We start from the raw sequence: 26,567 nt of genomic DNA, 5'->3' as shown, positions 1-26,567 counted from the left end.
TTTTTTATCAAATAGGTTTTATTTCTGTGGCAATTATTTAAATAGAAAGAATAATGAATAGTTTCATTCATTTCTGACAGACGCTGCAGCTTTCATTTGTTATGCATACAAATTAGTTGAGGTAGTAAAACAAGATTATACTTTTTTTTTACAAACTAAATCAAAGAAAAGGCATCCACCCGAAGAAACAGAACGTTTGATAAAGAACAGAATCATTTTTCAACACAGAATGTCCATTGAGTGATGTCACATTGTTTGATATAGTACACAGTACCAGCTTGAGTCCATGTTCACCCTAAAATGTCACTTTCACAACTAAACATTACATTGTTCTGATATTTATGTGAATAGAGGATAAATGGCATACTCATTGTAATGTATTTGCAGTATCTGATTTGGAACAGTATACTGTACAGAAGACATAAACAAATTCCTTTTGAGCTGAATTTGCATCGGATATTTACCACTTAAATATGCTGTGGATGGATGATAAGTTCTGTCAGTTGGGAGACCTAATAATGTTTTCTACCTTAAATATTTCAGCATGTTTTTTTATGTTTTCTAATTTCATGGTGTTTGTTTTTTTGTAATCATATCATTATATACGTTTTTTTAAAATTTATGTTATAGGTGTCGTCTAATGTTGTAAAGCGCTTACAGCTTCTAAAGATTAGGTGCTATACAAAGTCCTCATTATTATTATTATTATTTATGCCTCCATTCCTCCATGAACTGAGGTGAGTTTATTTGTTTCTGTAAGTTAATATTTAAACCATGCTTGTATATAGGGTGGATTCCATGCTACAGATGTACTGCCCCGCCTTAACCCCCACCCAATACAGTCACTAACAAATGAATTTCCCTTAGTTTTATTTCTTGATGTCATTCTTGTCTTGGGGTTTTATGGTATTTTCATATAATTATATTGTTATTCATTACATAAACCAGTGGGGGTTAACTGGCCATATTCAAACAGATAAAACTATTTCCCTTAATTCCCTTTCGTGAGTCGAGTGGAAAAACAGCCGCCAAAATGTTCATTGAAAACAAAAAATTCCAGCTAGTGAGGTTAAAAGAATTTTCCATTAAACTGCAGCTATTCATTAAAGAGAATACTGCACAACAATTTCATGGGTTTATTTGGACCAATCAGAATCACATAAAGTGATACGTAACACATTGTGATATTAAAAATATGAAACTGCACATACTGCAAGAAAACTATACTACTGGTATGTGATAAACAAGTAATATTTTTGCGGCAAAAAATCCAAAGTTACTAAAGTGATTCTTTCATGGTGTTCTTCAGATATATCCACAAACAAACTGGGTTAGAAAATATTTTATAAAACATTAAGTCAGCAGTGAGGACAATGTAGTGGCAATGTTGGAGGTCAGCTAGATCAGTATCACTTTTATTTAGTACCGAGTAGAGACGAGTCTTTTAAACCCAATGTTGATATTGATATCCATTCAGAATAAGTGCCTGTAGTGATAACAAGATTTTTATTATAACAACAGTGGCAGCCACACTGGATGTCCAGGGGGCACCTTTTCGAATTTCGGAACAAATGGAAATCATAAAAAGTCTTTAAGTGAAAACCTTGTATCAACTTGGCTATCCAATGTGGATTAGTAGAAATAAAATTTTAATGATGGCTGCCCAGGGACACCATTTAATTCAGGGCCAACAAGATCATGTGATAAATGAGTTTGTAAAGCTTTGTAGCACTCTTCCCAACAGCTAAGAAGGAGTATTGATAACAAATTTGTGCTAATGGACAGTCTATGTGCCACACTCTGGATGATGAAAGGCCATCATATTTGCCCATCCATTCTGCTAATCAGATCATACATTCTATTCAACAGAATCATTTTACTTTTAAATTTCATTAATAATGCATTCAAATACACAGCAGTGTATTGCCATGGAACCTCATTTAAAATCCGACTACAGTCATGACAAATGGCTGAGAGGTATAAAGCTGAATCCTGTTACAAATTCTAGGACTTTTTTTATTTGAAAATAGAACTTATGCATTTCTCATTGGGAAGTTAAACAGTTTCTAAAGTGCATTTGTAATCAATATACCATACATAGAACAAGTGAAATCAATAATACTGGCTTTGTACATAATTATATAACTCTCTGTCTGGAAAAACACATTACTTTGATATTTTCTGTTCCCCAGACTAGACTAGAGTTGATATATGACTTCAGCCCTAATAATGAAACAATGGAATTGAGGAAACAAATTGACCAAATATGGAACAATTAACAGCAAGGATTAAAGATATGAATCTGACACATCTACAAAAACAAATTCATGAATGTTTATGAACATTCTTGAAATGTTCATGATCAGTTCATTATTTGAGTTCATGAACACATATTTATAAAAGTTCCTCAACTAAGTTCATGAACATTTCTAGAATTTTGATGAATGATTAACTTTTATGAACTATTATAATATCGTTAAAGTTCCTGAAATGTCATGAACTTGGTTCATGAACAATTCAAGGACTTTGATGCACCACCAAGATATTTCTTAAAAATGTATATGACATTTCAATATCATTATATTCATAAAATGTTCATGAAAATTCATCATACAAACTTCTCACAATATTAGTGAAATTTAAATAAAGGTGAATATTTTTTCTTTAATTAAATGATATGATACTGTATAAATGTTCATAGAGATCTTTTATTCAATACTTGTGTACTTAACCTGAGTCGTTCTGGATTAATATGGGAAAATATTTTCTGGCCAGCATGAACTAAATGTATTTGCTATAAAAGCTTTCAATGACTTTATTTTAACATTTTTGTCCATTACTGTCATAAACTGCAGACTTTATTGACTTAGTCACTGGGTGCCAATTTGCCATAAAAACCGAAATATGTAGACAATGATTATCCTGATCAGATGATTGTGAAAGAAGATGTGGTATGACTGGCTAATATAAGTACGTAAGTACAAGATTTCAGAAGCTGAGCCTCCTTTTCCCCACAAACGAAAGAGCATGCAAACAGTTCTGCAACAAGTAAAACCCTGGAACTAAAAACATGGATTCACGTGGAATGGACAGATGAGAATATTTTCAATATCGCTTTTTAAAAGTAAGTAGATGTTGTTGTTGCTGTTGGGTTTAACGCCATTTTTCAGCACAAGATAGGCTATACATGGTGGACAGTATTAATGGTGGAGGAAGAACCTGGGAAAAGCCCGGAAAGAACCTAACCGACCCACAAGAAGCTACCAGCAAGCTTTCTCACATATCCACACTGGCAGAGCCCAAGACTCGAACCCATGCAGACAGAGGTGAGATTGCAGTGATCCGTGACGGAGAGCGCTTTAGACCACTCGGGGCGCCTAAGTAAGTAGAAATGAATAGAAGTGATTATGAAGAATATGAAGGAAATGATTTGGTGAGAGCAAAATTAGATGGAAAAGTGTACCCAACAAGGATCATCAAAATTATGGTGAGTATCTCTTTCTTGGTCATTCATGATTATTTGAATGGAAATTTTATGGATATTTTATTGGTTTTTATATGTCATCATGTTAGTTTTAACCAAACTAATATATGATTTTGTTCAGACCAATTTAAACTTGCTCTTCGAATTTTTGAAAATCACTAAACATTATTATACATATCCCCCCCATCTGATCTCTTTACCACACGTGGTCACACTGCATCTACGATAGGAACTGAGATGTTCGATATTGTTTTCTTTTTCATGACATCACTATTTCTATGATCTGATAATTTGGTAATTTAAAAGAAGAAAAAAAACAACTAAAATAGTTAATGTGTCAAATTGTACACAATACAGGTGCAAACAAGTTTGATTTTATCAATAGAAAATGGTGAAATTTTTTGAAAACATGAAATAACTGTTATCTGTACTCTCTCCCCTCCTCTTTATATATATATATATATATATATATATATATATATATATATATATATATATATATATATATATATATACACACACACACACACACACATATACAGATAAGATTATTTAGTGTAACGATGTAAAAAAAATGTCATATTTTATTGATTAAAACATCCAACTCCTGTGACTATACCTATGGCTAGTCAGCTTCAGTTAAAATACAACTAGTGACAAAATTCTCCCAATAATATAAAATGCTCAGTAAGTTGTGTATTAAGTGTAAGGGATTAAATAATTTTGAGTTGGATCATAATTATTCCAGTAAATAACGTGGGGTACAAAAATAATGTGCTAAAAGCTGAAGCCAATGTCGATCAGAAGTAACTGTAATTAACTACCTTTATCTTTCTTTCAGATCAGACAGCAGAAAAGTAAAAATATTTTTTGAGGATGAAGTCTGTAGACTGAGGAAGAAAATTTGAAAACTGGAGGATTTTATGGCCAAGATGGAAGAGACATTAAACAGTGACTGCTGCATCAGTGTTAACGATCCAAACAGTAATCAGATGGAACAGCTTAAGTTGCAGATGGAGACATTCAGTAGTGACAATGGGCGGGATTTGATTCAATTATAGACCCTCAACATCTTCACAAAAGAGTTATCTGACAGGTCAGTCTCTGGAAAAAAGATTGGTCATGTCAAGTCAGCAGAAATCCCAGTGGAAAGACAGCCCCTTGGTGATGAAATATGCTTCAACAGTTGATTGAACACAACTGCCCCAATATCTCTCGAAAAAGTTTCAAAGAAAAATTACAAAACATACAAAAAGTGTTGCTAAGAGTAAAAAAAAAAGAATATTGCTTGTCAGTTTACATGTTTTTTGTTACATATTAAAAATGTATCTGAAATTTTTGTGTGAGTTGTGGACCAATCAGATCAAGTCCTGTAGCTTTCTTGGTATCAAGTTCATTGAGACATTTTTTAACAAAGTTTTTTGATACTGGTGGGATAGAGAAACACACATCCTTGGGGATTTTGCTGCTGCAGAACTTTTTTAGTTCATTAAAGTTGATTTCTATCACTGGCTTTTTAACTTTGTGGTAATGTTGGTGAAAAAAGCATTGAAAACATTTGCAATGTAAGTGTCATCAGCAAATACGTTGTCATTGACAAGAAGTGAGTAAATTTTATTTGTCTGATCTTTGTGTGTTCCTCATGTGAGTTCATTGAAGACTTTCCAAATGGAGTTTGTGTTGCTCTTTTTGTTTTCAAGCAATGATTTGTAAGTTATTTTAGCTTTTTTTAATCATACTTGTTTATTTTATTTCTCCATACTTTATATTGTGCATGGTTTCCCATAGCCTTAAACTGGTCTCATGTTTTCATAGCATCTAGGATTTCAGTAGTAAGCCAATTAGGTTGTTGAATTTCAGTCTTTACTCGATGTACTTTCAGTGGTGCATGCTTAGAGACTACATCCATGAATAAGTCAGTCCACACCCTCAGAGCTTCATCTATGCCATCCAAATTCTGGATCATATTCCATGGAACTTTATATAGGACATTGAGAAATTGTTCTTCATTACAATTTTGGAAAGATCTGTAAGTGATAGTTTTGTGTGTATTTTTCTTATTTTTCTTGCATTTCACCTTTCTTGTCAAAAAAGTAGGATTGCTGTCAATAAGACCAACATTTGGTACATTAACACAAGCCATATGTTTCTATAAATAATGTTCTGTCTGAACCTGGAACAAATAGATATGGAGTACCATAAGGCTCAATTTTAGGTCCATTACTATTTATTTTATTTATTAATAACCTACCACTATTACTAAGGGACTCAGTATCATCTACAGATCTCTACGCATATGACACAACATTGTCAGACATCCAAAACACAAAGCATGAACTCTAAATTTCTTTACAGAATGCCCTAAACAAACTGGAAAACTGGTTCACATGCAATGACATGGTGGTAATTACTGGTAAAACTAAAATATTACTCATCTCAACATGGCAAAAAAGGTGTGTGTGTGTGTGTGTGTGTGTGTGTGTGTGATTAGGATTTTCAGTCATATCACACTGGGACATCATGCCGCAGAAACTTGTGCTTCAATATTTCAAATAACTATTATCTTGTGGAAAATAGACAAATCTTGATAGTGATGAACTATGTCTGATATGGAAGCATACAAATTTGCAAAATCATGGTAGACTACTTGGTGTTTTGATAGATAATAACCTATCATGGACTGAACATGCAAATGGTCAGTGTCACGACAGAATACTTGGTGTTTTGGTAGATAATAACCTATCATGGACTGAACATGCAAATGGTCTGTCACGACAGAATACTTGGTGTTTTGGTAGATAATAACCTACCATGGACTGAACATGCAAATGGTCTGTCATGATAGACTACTTGGTGTTTTGGTAGATAATAACCTATCATGAACTGAACAATTCACGCATATCAGTAAAAAAAAGTCAACTCAAGTTTATGGCTTCTCAGTAGGACAAGATATTTTCTCCCTGAAAGGCAAAGAAAACTATTTTATAACAGTTACATACAACCCAATTTAGGCTACTGTAATACAGTATAGGGTAATTCAAATGACAAAAACAAGCAAAGCTGGCACGTCTTCAAAAAAGAGCATTTGGGCTAATATATCAATCCAGAAAGAAAGCAAGGCAACTTTGGCTGGTAAGTTAAAAATATTACCTGTAAAAGACTGAATCCATTTGAGAAAAGACAAATTAATGTACAGGATATCCAATAATTGTGCTCCTGAATATTTACAATCACTATTCCAGTATAGGCTACCTGGCAATACTTCCCACCTGTGATCTATGTCTACCAAACAGTATAAAATTCCCAAACCAAATAAGGAATTATTTAAGAAAAGTTTCCAATACTCTGGAACTTTGCTCTTGTGTGTGTGTGTGTGTGTGTGATTTCAGTTATTAATGTAGCTTTAACAAGTTTTCAGTCATATCACTATGATGTCTGCAGTGTGGCAGTTTATAGTGATGCCTAGCACTGGGGTATCATGCTGCAGACATGTAGCATGATTTCCCACCCAGTAACATTATCCTGACACCAGGCCAACCAGTCCTAATACTAACTTCTTAATGCTGAGCGCTAAGCAAGGCAGCTGTTAGTACCAATTTTGTAAGTCTTTGGTATGACTTGGTTGGGGATTGAACCCACAACCTCTTGCATCCAAGGCAGATGCTCTAACCACTAGGCCACCAGAGTGGTCTGAACATTGATCTGGAATAGAATTCCAGTTGAGATTATAAATGCTCACTCTATTTCCTTCTTCCGAACCCAATATATCCAGTGGCTTCAGAGATGCAGCGATAAACAAAAAAATCCTTTGTATGAGAGCCTCAAGGTTGTTGTTGTTGTTGTTGTAGTTGTAGGGTTTAACACAATTTTTCAGTACAAGATAGGCTTAACTAATTATGTTACCCTCTTAAATAAAGTCATTATTTATTATTATTATTATTATTATTATTATTATTATTATTATTAGGCTAAGTCTCATTCTGTATTGATTCTTTACCACTTGTGTTGATATGTGTATCATTATGGCAAAAGTAATGATGTATCAATATATCAATGAATCGCTTCGCAATGAATTGCTGCAAGTAATATGACCAAACAAAATCTTAAAATTATTATTATTTTATGAGTAAAGTTTGAATTTTTGATCATTTAGCAGGTTTAAAGTTGTTCATTTGTAAACTAATTCAACACTGCATATTTGACATTTTGCACCGTTTTGTTTATAAAATGCTGCCAAACTTGCTTTGGTGAATAAAGAAATATTTGATTCTCATTCAAATATTCAGTTATTTGTTTCATAGCTCTAACAATAATATTTTTTAATAAAAGTATACTCTTAATGGTATGCATTATTTGTTGCTTTGTATATTTTGTAAAATCATCCTTTTTTTTTTCTTATCAAGTCCTATCATTGGACCAGCATGGGTCAACTACCATGGTGTGCTCCTGGGCAAGGCACTTTATTTGTCAGAGGTTCAGCAATTATGGAAAAATTAGAAAATATTTCCAACAGTATACAGCCACACCCAAAAATCATATCAGTTATTTTTCACTGAGGGGCACAGGGAATTCAGAGATAGCCTTGACCTTAGCATCTATAAGTTTAACTTGTCCATGTCCTACGATAGTCCTAGAAATGTAACACAAGCACAGCAAAACTCACTTTTGGATAAATTGTCAAAGTTGCATCTGTGCGTCGGTCAAAGAATTTCCAAATTGTTGCTAGGTGATCTTTCCATGTGTTATTGTAAATGATGACATCCCAATTATCTAGACCAGATGTAATCATGTTCATTAAATGCTGAAAAGTACAAGGTGAACGTTTCATCCCAAACTGCATCTCTTTATATTGATAAAGTCCATCTGGAGTCACAAATGCTTAAATTTCCTTTGCCCTTTTCCATCAGTGGAATTCACCATAAACTTTTCAAAAGGTCAAATTTATATTCTGCATTTCCAATTTCGTCAATGCAGTTATCGATTCTTCACACTGGAAATGAATCTGTTTTGGTCACACTGCTTACCTTTCAACAGTCTATGCACATGCGGAAAGTATTCTCTAGTTTTGGTAATAGTATACATCATTGGTGAACTCCAATCACTTTTACTCAGTTCAATGAAATCATTCTCCAGCAAATACTGAATTTCTTTTTTCAAACATTACTGTTTGAGAGGGTTCATCTGATACAGATGCTGCTTCACAGGTGAAGAATCTACAATTTCAACGCCATGTTAATTTTATTTGTGTAGCAACATATAGAAATAACTGCTCATATTCAGGTAACAGCTGTTTTAGTTCATTCTTATCTTGTTGCTGCAGATGTGAAAGTTTCTGGTCTAGATCATTCAAAATTTCTGAATTCTGAAGATTGGTTACTACAAAGTCAATACAGTATGATTGCATTCCATCACTTAAATCCTCAACGTGTGGGACAAGTACAACTAAGCTGATTGCATGATTAACCTGGCTATCTCTGTCAACATACTGGTACTCCTTTAATATTTTTACATCCCAGGATTACTAAATTTAACTCACTTATTTTCTGTCTGACTTTGTAAGGATCATAGTACCTAATCTGAAGAAAACTTTGATGAATGTGCAAGAGAGACAGAACCCTATCACCAGACCCAAAAAATCTCTCTGCTGCAGTTCAGTCATACCTTAATTTCACTTTTGACTTGAATTGCCAGATGCCTAATTCATGCATAACTTGTTGGAAAATTCCAGACATAAAATTTGACCCTTGATCAAACTGAACATTTCTGGGAAGGCCAAATTGAATTTAAAAACTTTATTAAAGCTTTTCCTATTGTTTTAGTTATAATAATCCTCAAAGGAATTGCCTCTGAGAATTTTGTGAACACACACATTATGATCAAGGGGCCAAAACTGGCCAAGTGGTCCAAAGCGCTCTCTGTTACAGATCACTTCCATCTCACCTCTGTATGCGTGGGTTCGAGTCTAGGATTTGGCCAATGTGGGTACATGAGAAAGCTTGCCAGTAGCTTCTCGTGGGTCGGTGGTTCATCCCAGGGTTTACCTGGGTTCTTCCTCCATAATTACTACTAGCTGCCATGCATAGCCTATCGTGTGCTGAAAAATGGCATTAAACCCCACAACAACAACATTATGGTCAATGATTATTGGTGCCTGACTTGGTCTTAGGTAAGGGATCGACACCATCAACCATTTTTCTGCTAACGGTTTGTCATATGCAGGAACAGGTTGTAGATTAACCTTAGGTATCTTCTGATTGGGTTTTCTTAGCATTTGACAAGTGTGACAAGATCTGCAGTATTTACAAACATCATCTTTAATTTTTGGCCAATAAAAGTGATTCAAAATCTTCTGTAAAGTTTTGCTGATCAATAAATGACCAGCTATAGTTCACTGACCACTCATCACCAGCAGGTACCTCAGGTGGTTTCCATTTTCTCATAAGGATTCCATTTTTAATAAAATAACAACTGGTACTTCTGTAGCTTCAGTTTTACTAATAGCCCTCTGAAACAAACAGATCTCAGGATCTTTTTCCTGTTCAACGACAAGTAATTGCCATTTATCACCCTGATTAGAATAAAGAGAATGAGTCATTAAAGGAGGATCACTGTGATCAATACCTTCTGATTGATCCAAACATGGAGTAAAAGTGACCTCATCAAAAGCCTGAACAACACATGTGTCAGCTAAAGGAAAACTTTCCTGATCAACATCATTCTCAAGATCTTTCTTTGCCATAGCTCTAGTAACTGCACAAGCTGCATATAAAACAGGGATTTCTTTTTCAATAGGATCAACTTTCTGATCCAAACAAGGCTTGTTAGTTACAAGTGGATTAACCACAGCCTTAACTCCAGGTAGAGGTAGGTCACTGCTTAGTAATAAATACCCTCAATGAGTAAAGATGACACTGTTCCGACTGTCATGGGTCCTGAGACTAAGTCTGATGTCAAATTTGCACAAAGGAGAGGAACATTAACAAAGCCACACTCTACTGCCTAAATAAGAACACTCTCATTAGAAGACTTCTCAGAAAAAGGCAAAGTACCTGATAATAAAAGACTCTGAGAAGCTCCTGTGACCCTTAAAATTGTAATAGGAGAAATCCAAGAAATATTTTTGGAAAAATATGGTTCAATTTGGCAAGAGATATATGAATGGCATGATGACAAGGAACACTAGTGATGCCACGCCCCCACTGCAGCCTTTTATGTCCTTAGAAACCAAATGAACCATTTGCATTTGTTTTTCACAATTAGTAAAGTATAATGTAGGCAAAAACATGAGAGTGTATTGAAACAAGAACCTAAATGCATCTGCACTGATGAAAACTGCACTGATTAAGACCCTTCACCATAAATGGTCTACAATATAAATGCAGGTCCATGTGCCAAATGTTGGTTAACAACACCTTAGAGTTCAAGACTCTATCACTGGAATCTGATTTTTTTAGGTCAACAAAGTTACACTCCAGGCATTCATTCAAACATACCCAAGAAGTTAATGTTAGGGAATATATTGATTTACCTCAAGATTTTGTATGCTGCACATTTTATTTAACAAATATAAAAGAAAATGATCTCACTTCTATTGCAACAAAATCAATACACAATTTTGTTCATTTTCATTGTGTGTACTCGATAAAATATAGTTTCTCGGTTTATACAATTATAAAATATAATTCAAAACCCACAAAAATAACATAACAAGAGGCTTAATATCAGCATGATAACACACACCTGTCTTACACAACAGTTAACCATTTCAATTAGCAGGCCTATGTAGTAGTGTAAGAACACAACCTATATATACTATATCCTAAACTTTTATATATTGTTGACTTTTCCCATTTTATTACAGTCTCATAATTATTCTTTCACAATATAAACTGCATAGTCTTTTGCTCATAATAAAGTCGTTCAATACTATTAAAAGTTACAGTTACTAATGGAAATTTTAATTTGTGGTCTACAGAGTTGCATGATGATTGCATGAATTTAAATCATAGTTCAGCTTCTGTGTTTATTAGTCTAGGGTTTCTTGACTTACAATAATTAAATCTAAGTGTTTCACAAAAAAAGCATATTGGTTTCGCTATTAAAAGGCTAAAAATAGAATATATAAATATCAAATATTTTCTCAGAAATACAACTGAACATATGAAATGTCAGAATAAAATTCATAACATGTGATAACATGTAAATAAAATTATTTCATGCACTTTAAAATGGCAATACTAGCAAACAGTCAAATTAAATCTCACCAAAGATATCAAGAATTTCAAATGTGGTGAAGGTTTTATTAATAATTGACTGGAAATGTTTTTATAAACACTGGCATTCTGACAAAAATATTTTCCCACTGGAGCAAAGTCAGTATTAGACAAAAACAATTACTTGCACCCCTCAAATTAAAATAAATGCAACTTACCTCCCTATAATTTCGGACTCCAGCTTCCCTGAATGTAGGCTTGCATCTTAGATTTTTCTGCAAGAAAGATAATGTCCAGCTGTTTAGAAAGAAAAATATAAGCCTTTAAGACCACATTTTATTCTAATTTAGTTGTTTAACATTTTACATATAGTGTGTCCAGTTTAATATTTTTGATATGCCAAAATGTTAACATATCACTTTATGTAAATCTGATTGGTCCAATTGAGCCCATGACATTTTTGTCCAGTAATCTCTTTGCTGATCTGCTAGGCATGCTCCTTACTCTGCCTTCTGGAAATTTAAAAAAATTATTAATATCAACATTTTGGTGGCCTTTGATTCTTGAATCAATTGCTCATGGAGCATTGGGAAAAAAGATCATGTCTGTCGGAATATTGCCATTTTACCCATTACAAATAAAATGAAGGGTATCAGTCAATGCTTAGAGGACTGGAGAGGTATAAACCTGTAACGGGCACCAAACATACAACAAAAACTATTTAAATGTTAACCTATAGGGGTAAATAAACTCACCTGTTTAGAGAAGAATAGTGGGTAAATGACAGTTTCCCCACTGACAAAATAAAACTATCCAACCATTGTTCCAAATCATATAATGCAAACATATGATCCCAAATACATTAAATCCAGAATTACTATACACGGCAATATTTTGAACACAGATTTGGCACAATTTCTGCATTCAGTGATCATCCTTTTCACATGAAAATTTAACAAGTGGAACACTACATTTTCTACCATATACATACCTTCATCCATAGTAATGGAATTAATAAATATTAGGTATAAACATTTTCACTGAAATCAGTGTTTTTATGGCTGGTCTAACATAACCCAAGTCAACTATGTGACATCACACTGGAAATTCCATCGGAGACCCAGTATTGAAATATCTTGGACTATTTTTGACATGCAACAACTGAAAGGTGTAGCATCTGAGCCAGAATAAACTAAATTATTTATTCTTCCTTCTCTCTAATCTTTTTCCATTCAAATAAAAATTATGTGATAAACAGAATCTCAAAAAGGTAATGATTTAATATTAAATTTATGAAACTGGCTAAATAATTTCCAGCTGGAAACTTTTAAATTCATTTCATAAATTTGATATTAAATCATTAGCCATTTGAGATCCTCAGTATATATAATTGATAAAAATTTCTTCCAGTACAGTAATGTGTGAATTATCTATATGCTGTTTATCAAGAATTACTGATTGTGCAGACTAACATTATCATGAGTGGCACACAATTTCTTGTGCATGCAATTATCAGACATACGGAGAATTAATTATGTAGACAAAATCCAATCTCCTTATGGGTCCAGATAATGTACTGTATATACTTACTTATAAATCATGTCCAAATGCAAACACCAAGATCTGCTATTGCATAATGCAATGGCAGATCACAGTCTATACAATTTTTTTAATAGTAACTAGCAGAACAAACAACACAGATCCTGATTAACCAGCACATTATGTAACAGCAGACATAGGTCTATGTCATTTGCAGTTGGACTTAAAGCAAGTATATACTGTATATGTGATAATTTCGTCTTAATCATATAATGGTACTATATGACACAATTATATTTAGTATGCAACTGAAGTCAGCTCTTTTCCTAGTCGTTATAAAAGACAAAATTGTATTTTTATGTACATGAATTTAGTTTGTGGTGATGGTAGATTGTGGATTTTACACTATTTATCAACACATGGCTATACATGGCAGCCAATGTATCTATTGGACATCGACCTAGTTTATGACAGTACAACATCTACAGGCACAGGTGCTGCATTATAGCATACCTGACTCCAGACTGCCAGCTGAACATCTGCCATGTAGGATAAAATTATAATTTTAAAGAATAATGTATTGGAGATTAGAGGAAACCATCCAAAGCTGGGCATGCAGAAGGGCTTGAAGAAGTGATAAAAGAACTTTGAGTGGGAAGGTGGGGGTCAAACCAGCAAAATATTTTGGTCACGGAATATATTGCAGAATGTGAAGAAAAAAATTATCATGTAGAAATCCTGTTAAATCCATTTCGTCATCGAGACACTGATTTTTGTGCTTTTGACACAGCAACCTTATGTATGGTGCTGGTATGTGATTTGCAATAAAACTATTTCACTTGTGTGATAGAGATCTTGACCTGGAGTCTTTTGACATTCCCTTATGTGATTCCCTTATGTGATGGAGATCTTGACCTGGGGCCTTTCGATGTAAAGAAATACCATTATGTTTCTTTCTGGCTTGATGTTCAAACCATTCAAGAAGTCTGGCAAGAGTTATTATTGACTGGACCTAAAGTTATATATTGTTCATTAACTGTTTTTCTTCTCTGGTTGATGGTGATGTTGACCTTCGAACTTTTCCACTTGAGAGTAAATCATTGATTTATTTCTAGCTCAAAGTGCGAGCTATGTACAAAATTTGGTCTAGGTGTGTGGTGAAGACTTTACATTACTGTGCAGGAAACAAAACTGGTAAGCATACATACCGGTACATACAGACAATGCCATATTTTATCCCTTATGGCAGGCATACAAATATACAGACATCGCCATTACAGGATGCTTTCACCCTTTATAATGACAGGCATACATATATATATATATATATATATATATATATATATACAGATAATGCCATTACATGATGCTTTCCCTCTTAATAATGACAGGTATACAGACAATGCTATAATATGATGCTTTCACCCTTTATAATGACAGGCATGCAGAGAATGCCATAACATGATGCTTTCACCCTTTATAATATTAGGCATACAGACAATGCTATAACATGATGCTTTCACCTTTTGTAATGTCAGGCATATAGACAATGCCATTACATGATGTTCCCTCTTTATAATGTAGGAATACAATGTCATAACATGATGCTTTCACCTTTTATAATGTCAGGCATACAGACAATGCTATAACATGATGCTTTCCCCCTTTATAATGTCAGGCATATAGACAATGCCATTACATGATGCTTTCACTCTTTATAATGTAGGAATACAGACAAAGCCATAACATGATGCTTTCACCCTTTATAATATCAGGCATACAGACAATGCCATTACATGATGCTTTCACCCTTTGTAATGACAGACATACAGACAATGCCATGATGCTTTCACCCTTTATAATATCAGGCATACAGACAATGTGATAACATTATGCTTTCACACTTTATAATGTGAGACATATAGATAATGCCACAACATAACGATTTCACCCTTATTGCAGACATACAGACATATGGACAATGCCTTAACATGTAACTTTCACTCTTAATGCAGGCATACAGACAATGCCATGACATGATGCTTTCACCCTCTAAAATGACAGGCATACAGACAAAAATACAGACAAATGCCATGATGCTTTCATCCTTACTGCAGACATACAGACATACAGATAATGCCATAACATGATTCTTTCACCATAATGACAGGCATATAGACATACAATGCCATAACATGATTCCTTCACCATAATGACAGGCATACAGACATACAATGCCATAACATGATTCCTTCACCCTTATGACAGGCATATAGATGATGCCATAACATGATTCCTTCACCCTTACGACAGGCATACAGATGATGCCAAAATGTGATGCATTCACTGTCACTGCAGGCATAAAAAATGTCTTGATTTTCCAGAAGTATACTTGTCATGTAATAAATGGTAGGCAACATTTTTGTGATCCCAAAAGAAAAACAGGACCAAAAAATAGAAACTTGAAAAACTTCAGAATTTTAAATGTCGAAAGAACTGAATCCTTGACATAAATTGTATTTCTTAAACCTTTATGAACTAACCAGACAACTTAACGACTAAATGAATCATCATCTTGGTAAAATTTTATGTAAGAACTCAAATACTTTGCAAATGAATTTGACTAAACTCAAAATCACAGTCTGATTTCAAACTGTGAGAGTTTGTTAGCTTGTGGTAATAGCGAGCAGAGGATAGCATTATCAAGTGCTGGCCCTTTTAACTGAATGAATTGAGTGTCCATGAAATGCGTGTGAATTGTCAAGTATTACAAGATATTCAGCCCAATGATGATGATTTCTTTCATTGCCTAAAAGTTTCAATGTGGAAATTCATCATATTCAAGATTTTTGACAACACAGTAAATGATAATAAGCGATATTATGTTCATAGGTTGAGACGATCGTGATCAAAGGAGAAATAATTTGAAAATATAGTAGCATCTGCATTTAGAAAACCAAGTGAGTGAAATGCATTGCTCACAGGGCATTTCATCTGGAAAGATCAGAATGACAGCAGCACTTCTGTTGATAATACATTTGCTGCTCAATAACCAATATACAGCCAAACCTATCAGCAATAAGGCTTAGAATTGGGCTTATTGTTCTGCACGTACTATAATTAAATATTAGTCTGTACTGTAAGAAAATTGCCAATATTGGTTGGAAAAGGACAATTAGATTCCACATCTATGGAAAGGTCCTGACACTTGTTTGCTAGCATACTGGCTAAAGGATAACCTCAACCAAACAGCACAGAGTCAGCTCTGCATGTAATAATGTTGTCTGGCAGACTGACTTTGCCATTTTCATTTAAAACCATGAACAGAACATTGTCAACCTTCAGTGCAGCTGTAGATACAGTAATATGACAAGAGATCTCACTCTATTCTGTTCACTGAATAACACATTAATAAAACAATTTTGGGTCTACACTGTTCACATTCGACATTAAAACAACAGCATATCTCACTCTATGCTGTGCGCAAAAGGATACATTAACATGACCGCCAATGTGGTTGTTTTTCACAATATAAACCATTAATATGACAGCAGATCTTGTTCAATGCTGTTCATAGAAGGATACATTAAGCTAATGCTGTTCATAACATGATACATCATTATGACTACAGAGTCTGACTTGGATCTATGCTGTTTACAGTAGGGTATATAAATATATATGTCAAACACAAGCACATACAACAATAAACTTAATGTAAATGGAAATATTTTGGCATTTATGTAGTCACCAGAGACGTAATTTGGCATTCCAACACAAAATAATTTTTAAGCCTGGTTTATTTCTGACTTGAAATCGAATATATTACAAATCATCACTTTTCTTTGTATTTTAAGGACTTTTACCCATATCTACCTTAACCATTTTCTTTAAATGCCATTTTTGGTCATGTCTAAACTTACCATACACTATATATCAAAGACTGTGCTGATATGCTGGTAAGCTTGGTTTTGTGGGGTTTAACAATATTTTTCAGAATATGACAGGCAATACATGGTGGCCTGGAGTATATCTTAGTATATTTCAGGAAGAACCACAGTAATGACCCACAGGAAGCTAAAATGACAAGCTTACATACCCATGTTGATCATGCTAAGGCTCAAACTCAAGTGGACAGAGGTGAGATGTGTGTGAACTATCAGGGCAAGCATCTTAGATCTCTCAGCCAACTGAAGCCCTTGATATGCTTTTGAACCAAATACATTCATATATACATTCCATTTCAGCTGTGTGACACATTACTGTAATCGATAATTGCTTTGACACTCACAGTAACTCAGTAGTGTGTTTGACTTATAATCCACAAGTCGTGAGTTACAAATCTACTCAGGTGACAGCCCAGATTGGCTTCATCAGTATGTCCTTGAGAAAAGGACATGGCTCCTATTTCCTTTGCATGATATAGTCAACAATGTGTTAAACATACAATGAAAACCAGAACCAACAACACCCATGCAAAATGACATCATTGAAGATTTAATGCTTTTAGCAAGAATCTAATTCTAAATTCTCTTTTACTTGCATGAATCTGTATGAATAAAATGGTTGCAGTCTGGGAGAGGTGGATTAGAGCTAGTGACCACAAAGCTGCCACCAATGGCTGACATATATTGTTGATTGGATGCATCATCTTACAAGTGCAAGAACCAGAGAACTGTCTGTCTTTGTTGGTCTATTTTATGGCCAGAACTTGTACTGAACTGATATGCTGGAGAGACGAGCTAAAAGCAGTTGGACATTACATGTATGCATGTAAGTGTATATTCCATAACATATGGTACCAAAGATTTATAAATATATATAGTACTTAGGCAGCTGCCTCGTTTGGTGCTCAGCATTAAGAGGTTAACGTTAGGGTGAGCCTGACGTCAGAATAATGTGGCTGGGTGGGACATGATGCTTCATGTCTGTGGTATGATGCCCCAGTGCTAGACCACTATGAACTGCCACACTGCAGATATCATAGCAATATGACTGAAAAATTGCTAAAGCTACATTAAGAATCCAAATATCACACACACACAGACAGACACACACACTATGGCCTAAATCTACCCATCAATGAAATTGTCCAAGGTCCTGATGTGATAAAAACTTCAGATAAAATCTGGATGAAATAAAGACATGGGTCTCTCAAATAGGCAGATCTGTTCGGCTAAGAACTGTATAGATGTTCATGAAAAGCCTGTTGGCTTTTTTCTGCTATATACTGAAATATAGATATTTTTAAGGTAAACTAATGCACAAAGTTTTGTCAAATCTCTCATGATTCTGCATGAATCAATCTGTTCAAGAGTTATCGACAATAAAACACTCTAAGACATGACCTTTGACATTTAACCTGGAGTCATTCACCAGATCATGCAAGGACATGCCAAAATTGATTAGAGTCGATTCCAATGTTTATAAGCCATTATAATAAAAAAGAAAATGCTGTGACATTTGACCTTAAATGAAGGTCACTGAACTCTGTTGAAATAAAAATGGCACTCTCAAGGCCAAGAAATTTTTTTTATTCACGAATGGTTCTTTTTACTTCTTTCTTTAGTGACTGAAAAGTATAGTAATTGTTTGAGATCATTTGAAGGGTTAGCTGTGATGGCTCAGCAATTAAGGCATTGGATTCATGACTAGATGGATATGTTTTGGATTGCCACCATCACCTCTGCCTTGACCAGCTACTGCTGTGATTTGTCCTTAGGCAAGACACTTTACTTGCCTCTGCATGATATCACAAAGTAATCGTTTAAAGTGCCAAACCAAACCAAACAACTGAATATATGAAAGGCATCTAGTGTGATATATGCTGCCTAACCAAACAATCAAATCAAAGAAAGTTATCTAGTGTGATATCTGTTGCCAAATTTTGAAATGGTTAGTCAATGATTGATAAGATGAACATTTTGGAAATAATAGCATATATTTGAAGACAATTATTTCTACTGTATTCATGCCAGTTTTAGTTACAGGCTGAAATCATAAAATATTATTAGTAATTATATAGGGTAACAGGCAGTATGTAATAAAGGTGCATATACATTATACCGAGCCATGAATAAGGGGAATGCACATGTATAACCCAGGCAGGTGATCACTTAACTATCCATCTAGATGGGACATTTATCAAGCTGCAGAACCTTTTCATGCAAGTACACTTAGTAACCTCTTCTCATTACTACAAGATTCATATCTGATTATTAATTGTCTCCTTTGACATCATTAACAGCTTCATGTTGGGCCCCAATTGGCTGAGTGGTCTAAAGCATAAAATGCATTTACTGGGTACTGCCGATTCTCATCTCTATGTGGGTTAGAGTTGGTACCCCTTATGGCAAATTCAGCCTTATGGCCATGGCACATTATATCCATGTTGGTGGCAACCTCATAATACTGTCTCTATTTTAAGTTGATCACAGGCCAATATAGCAAATGAATACAGTCAAAATGCGCTCAACAAAGTCTGTGTTGGAATGAAGCTTACCAGTAACAAGATACCCGATTGAAATCAAATAGAAAATATAAGTGTACAAAGATGGGCATTAACTGAATGACTAACTCGCAGAGACATAATATTGTTTCTTTGTCACCTCACCTATATCATGGGGGAATATAACTTCTTATTTGGGGAATATATAACTTCAAATTTCAAGTGGATGATGGAATTATGGGTAATTCAGATAATACATTTTCCATTGTAATTTTGAGTTGTTGTAGTTGTAGTTGTTGTATGGTTTAACACCATTTCTCAGCACAAGACAGGCTATACATGGTGCCAATATAATTGGTGGAGGAAGAACCCTGGAAAACCCTGGGAAGAACCACCGACCCACGAGAAGCTACTGGCAGGCTCTCTCACGTACCCACGTTAGCCAAGCCTGAGACTCGAACTCACGCAGACAGAGGTGAGATGGCAGTGACCCGTAACAGTGAGCGCTTTAGACCATTCGGTAACTCAGGGCCCCCTGTAATTTTGAGAACAAGTGTAAAAGACCAACTGACCAATTAAGTACACAGACCTTCTTGAGTATATACCATTTAACAGTACAGAAGAAATTACAGTATCTCACATAATATTATTGTCAACTGTTACTAAACTCCTTGAAAGATGATCCCCTGACAGATGACAAAAGACAATGATTGAATAACAAAGCAGTCAGTTTCCTCTAATAGGTTATCATTTATTCATCAGTAACAGAGTATTCCATAGGCATATTGATTAATTTCATCAATAATCTTCCCATCAATTACCATATATCATCCTGAAGTTTGTTTATGCAATATCAGGTAACTGTAAATCCTGTTCATAGAACTGCTATCATGCGTTGCCAATCAGTAACAAACACATACTTCTTGTCAGAAATTATAGATCGGATTGGAGAGATATTTCATCACACATGAAAGACTGTTTCTATATCTGATGTACTATTGTTCCACTTCTTGGAGTAATGTTATTTATCACCTTTATCAAGACAGAAAGCCTATAGACGGGATAAAGTTTCAATTAATCGGCAACCAAGACTGAAAATATGGATATATTAGTGTTGGACATGATGATCATAACACAGCCACTGGTTAGCAAGGTTCTACCACACTTACCTATGTACAAGACATAAACGACTGCAAACGCAGATCTGACGTGACTATATATTAGTATACACTTGCTGAGCAGGTTTTACAATGTATATAAGTATTTATTACATGAATTTTCTACAGCAGAGGCCCAGATCTGCTGCAGCATTATATTTTCATGAAATTAAGAGTGAAATGATGTTGACGCAGATATACTGTCATGTCAAGTTCTCTTGAAATCGCAAGTGAAACTAGTAGAATGGAGAGCAAAATTTCCTCAAGAAAATATACCCTTTTTTCGTAATGGCGTCAATGACCTGTAAGTTTCAAATAATATGTGAGCAATTTTGATCCACTATTATGCTGTGATTTCAATCATACTGTACCTAAGATCTTCATAATACAAACCTATTTTAAAAGTTTGATAAAAATTAAAATAGAAATAATGCTCTCGAGAAGTAACAAGCTCAGCCAATCATAGATCTCTCACGTTTTCCAACTTCTGTGAAATCTTAATTAACATAAGCCTCTATTCTGACCATGATCAAAACTGGTTCAGAAATATGGCCTTCAGACAAGTAACACACTCTGAATCAGCCAATAAGATGCACCATGTCTTTATTAACATGTGCTAATCTGGCTCTTTTCAAACACACCAAAAAGTTTATTGGTATAAGCAAGTACTGGGTGCAGAAAACTGCAACAAAAAAAACTGGATCAGAAAAGAGCCTCTCGTAAGGTAGCAAGAATGGCCATTAATACGTCCCTTACTGAATCCATCCAAGATCTTGATAATAAAAACCTATATCCCAAGTTTGATGACAAGAGTCCCTCAAGGAGAATGATGCTCCACTGGCCAAAATAAAACCTTCCAGTAGTTCAAGACAATTTCTTCCTTTTAATTGCTAAGTGTTGAAACTATATCTGATATTCTTCAGCAATTGCAAGATTTTCAAGTTAGCTGCTGTGATGCATATATTTATGTCAGACTGGTACCATTTTCATTCAGACCAGCAAGATATCATTTAGGACAAATAATACATCGAACGAAGTCTTCTGTTGGAAACTGGTGTTTATATGAGAGTTCTGGAATAGTAATGATAACAAAATTTTCAATATGGTCATACTGGATATCAGATTAGCACTATTTCCATTTAGGACCAACCAGATATAATTAGAACTCTTTGGTGAAAGCACAGTATCAATGTGACCAGCCATTTAGAAAAAAGTAGCAATAAAAAGATTTTCAGGATGGTCAGTGTGGTGGCCATGATAGGAAGTCAGATGGGCAACATTTTCATCGACGACCAATGTGCATATGAAGTCTTTCAGTGAAAACCTCCATGCTGATACAACCATCCACTGAGGATGAGTAGTGATAACAAGATTTTGAAGATGTCCACTGTTTCAGCCATACTGATTGTGCAAGTGGCACCATTTTCATTTAGGAACACCATAAGAAGTCTTCTGGTGGAAATCCCATGGCAATATTACTTTTTATTCAGGAGAAGTAACAATAACAAGATTTTCAAAATAGCCAATGTGGCAATTATATTGGACAACATATCAGCACCATTTTTATTTAGGACCAAGAAGAAATCATAATAGATCTTAAAGTGAAAATCAATGTTGACATTCCCATGCAGTGAGCTGCAATATCAACATTCTCATTATGGCCATTAATTGTCACAGCCATACTCAATATCAGATCAGCACCATTTTCATACAGAACACCCAGAAGTCATAATTAGTCTTTTAGTGAAAACACAATGTATATATGCCTTCCATTTAGAAGGAGTAGCAATAACAAGATTTTCAAGATGGCCACTGTGACAGCCATACTGGATTTCCAAGCAGCATCATGTTAGGGCCAACAAGACCATCAGATGAATGGGTGTGCAAATTTCACGGTAATCCTCCAAATTGTTTTGAGGGAGTAGTGAGAAAAAAACTTGTGCTAACTGATGGATATATGATAGATATCAAATGATGGACATTGGACAACAGACCATCTCACAAGTTCTTCTGGTCCATGACCAGATGAGCTAAACACTAGATGAAACATACAGCCTCCAGAGTAGTAACATATAGCCAAACAGGTGCTTGATTAATATCCATGGAGCTCATTCATTATCAAACTCATCCAAGATATGATCATTATTGAACAAGACCATGAGCATGATGACATATATCTATGTTCCAAGCTGGATCAAAACTGGCCTTGAAGTACTGCAGCATCCATAGTTGAAATAGTACAACCAGTCACCACATTACAATGCAGAGGGTCTCACTCATGCAGTATTTCTGATCTGAGTTTTCCTAAATTATGGAATAAATCCATGTATCCTTATATCATTTAGAGCGAGATTACAGAACTTGCTTAGGCTCTAAATGATATCCTTGGATTTATTCCAAAAGTTAGGGAAAAAAAGATCAGAAATACTGCATCCACACTGGTAGCAAGCTAAGACAATCTGATGCAAGATCTCTCCATGAGCATGCATGAATGTTGATCATTACTGAACACATCTGAGATCTTGACAATATAAGCATATGTCCCAAGTTTGAATGAAACTGCATCTTAGATATGGCATCAAGAGTGACAGCAAAGTCAGGCAAGCAAAAGCAATAGCAGCTCATTAAAATATATACATCTTGCTTAGTATGGAATTCCAACACAATTTTGATGACATCTGCCAATTCTTCAAATATGATAAAAACTGGATTAGCAAAAAGGCATCCTGAATGGTAACAAGCAATTGTTCATGGATGGATGACAAATGAGGGAAAACACATGATGCACAATGGGCACAGAGCCATACCATAATCTCACTGGACCTTACATCCAGAAATGTTCAATATATTTAACAAGTTATATGCACAAGCCATTCTCATATACAGTATTCAGATACAAAAATGCAATAACTCTTGCAATAAGAGTACTATGAATGGGACATCTTATGACTGCATATTATTAAAAACCTCTGTGTAGATGACTGAATTTTTGTACATAAACCATTTTTCTTCTTTTAGAGTGACATTGGCCCTTTGACCCCAAAATCAAGTCTTCTTCCATATATCCCAAGTGCATGTCATTCACCAAAGCTTGGCCAGGTGTCTCTAATGTAGAAATACGTTGCCAAGTGGAAACTAATTTTCTTTATCAGTGACCATATCCTTTTCTTTATGTCAAAGACATGTAACTGTAGATGGTGGTTAATTCAAATTATTTTGTAGAAACCATTATTCTTCTTTCAATCAATAACTCTGACCTTTGATCTCTGACCCAAAACTGAATAGGGTTCTTACTCCCCCAAAAGCTTATCTACGAATTGGTAAGTAGTTGAAGAACCTGAGTAGTGTGCCAAAATGTTTTCCTTCTTTCAGTGACCTTGACTTCTGATCTTTCAGCACAAAACTGAATAGGTTTCATAATCCCCCAAAAGCTTGTCAACAAATTGTTAAGTTGAAGAACTTGAGCAGTGTGCCAATGTTTTTTCCTTCTTTCAGTGACCTTGACATTTGATCTTTCAGCCCAAAACTGAATAGGGTTCTTACTTCCCCAAAAGCTTATCAACAAATTGGAAAGTTAAAGAACTTTAGTAGTGTGCTAATTTTTTTCACATCTTTCAGTGACCCTAACATTTAATCTTTCAGCTAGAATTTGATGTTTCTTCTTTACCACAAATAAAAGCCATGCAAATATTCTTTGTTAACTGCAGATGATAGACAATTCAAGTTACTGTGCAGTAACTATATTGATAACAGACAGACAACATCAGAACTGATTATATGCTCATTTTTTTCTCTGTCAACTTTGCATTGTCAGAATCGTGCAATATTTTACGATACTGAACTTGCGTGCAACTTCATATTGCACTCATAAAGGAACTACTTTCAATTGTAAACAAAGAATGGATGCAGATGCTAGTACTTTTGATTTGTAAACAAATCATGTACATTCACGTAGTAGGTGCTTTATGTTTTGGTTGATTAAATTTGTTTCTGAATGAAGTAAAGCAGATGAATGGCAAAAAATATACATCTAGTTTTATATCCTGAATTTCCTCAAAATGTACTTTCTTAGTTCTGCAAATATGAATTATATAAGCCATGCCATAGGTTCTCAATCTTGATTACACATTTAGAAATTGTACTGTAATTTCGAATATAAGAGCAATTACATCCTCCTTACTGCACTCAAAATGAAATAAGCATTAAATTCCATAGTGTCTTTTTGATAATTGCAATTGATAGACTACATATTTTTCCCACATTATGATTTCAAACATTCAGTGACAGAAACAGAAACACATTTACAGATGTCAACATACTTCTGCCTTGCTTCTTCAATCCAATGTATTTCATGTGGAATTATCACATATAAATCCAGTCTATGATCAAGAAATTTCAGAGAATCGACAAAAATACCAAAATCTATTCATTCCAGATCAAACGAAAAAGTTGTTGCTTTCACAATATGACTCCAAATTTCAATTTTAACTAGACATGCCATTTTCTTTCGAAAGTTATGTAAAGTGTGCGACTAAGTTAAAATTTATCTGGGCAGAGTTCTTGTTGTGTAATGATGAATCTGCGCTTGTGTATTTAGTTTGGAATATGGCACACATTCAGTTACTTTGTTTCTTGTAGTGTATTTTGTTAATATAATTAAGCCTTAGGTAGAATAAGAAAATGAGCATATAATAAAAAGGTTACTGCATTTGTATGGGAAAATATGAACTCGTTTGCCAGATGGATATACTGCACTCCCAAAGTTGTGCAGTATTCCATCCGAAAAACTCATTCATATTTTCCCATACAAATGCAGTAACCTATAAATACTGATGGCTGTTATTTGTCAATATGTGCATCTTCAGGTGATGATTTACCAACTGATAGCATACAGTTATTTGCCAATACATGCATCTTCAGGTGATGATTTACCAACTGATAGCATACAGTTATTTCTCAATATGTGCATCTTCAGGTGATGATTTACCAACTGATAGCATACAGTTATTTGCCAATATGTGCATCTTCAGGTGATGATTTACCAACTGATAGCATACAGTTATTTCTCAATATGTGCATCTTCAGGTGATGATTTACCAACTGATAGCATACAGTTATTTGCCAATATGTGCATCTTCAGGTGATGATTTACCAACTGATAGCATACAGTTATTTGTCAACATGTGCATCTTCAGGTGATGATTTACCAACTGATAGCATACAGTTATTTGTCAATATGTGCATCTTCAGGTGATGATTTACCAAATGATAGCATAGTTATTTGTCAATATGTGCATCTTCAGGTGATGATTTACCAACTGATAGCATACAGTTATTTGTCAATATGTGCATCTTCAGGTGATGATCCTAATATTTACCAACTTTGCTAAATTAAAACACATAAAGGACAATAATGCTAAAACAGATTATGGTAGCATAGTGACATGCACATTTTTCATGTGATGGCCATAACAGATACCAAGTTTCATGGCAATCAATCAAAATCTGTTGCACTAATGAGACAGTCTGCCAGTAATGGAAGGACAGACTGATGAACTTAAGGATTACTACATACCCCTACTCTATAGAAGTGTATGTGGGGAGTACAACAACAGTACAGATCCAGATCTGCTGTCAAACATGTTCTCATGAAATCATGAGGGAAACATCACAGACCCAGACCTGATGTGACATCATTACCACATAAAATCATGAGGGAAACAGCACAG

At 34.7% G+C, this 26,567-nt stretch overlaps 1 protein-coding gene across 2 annotated transcripts in view; it reads right to left on the bottom strand.

Moving 5' to 3' along the window:
• Window positions 1-26,567, bottom strand: part of LOC149786458 (diacylglycerol kinase zeta-like) — a 198,863-nt gene that overhangs the window by 109,364 nt on the left and 62,932 nt on the right. For both annotated transcript variants that reach the window (XM_089976907.1, XM_089976906.1), the window contains exon 5: window positions 11,916-11,972. In XM_089976907.1, coding sequence (XP_089833033.1) covers window positions 11,916-11,972 — 57 coding nt within the window. The remainder of the gene's footprint in view (window positions 1-11,915; window positions 11,973-26,567) is intronic.

This window comes from Sinohyriopsis cumingii, chromosome 12, assembly GCF_028554795.1.
Source record: "Sinohyriopsis cumingii isolate HCF-2022 chromosome 12, ASM2855479v2, whole genome shotgun sequence".
NCBI lineage: Eukaryota > Metazoa > Mollusca > Bivalvia > Unionida > Unionidae > Sinohyriopsis > Sinohyriopsis cumingii.
Note: the sequence above shows the minus strand (reverse complement) of the source record. Positions and strands in the feature narration are given on the sequence as shown.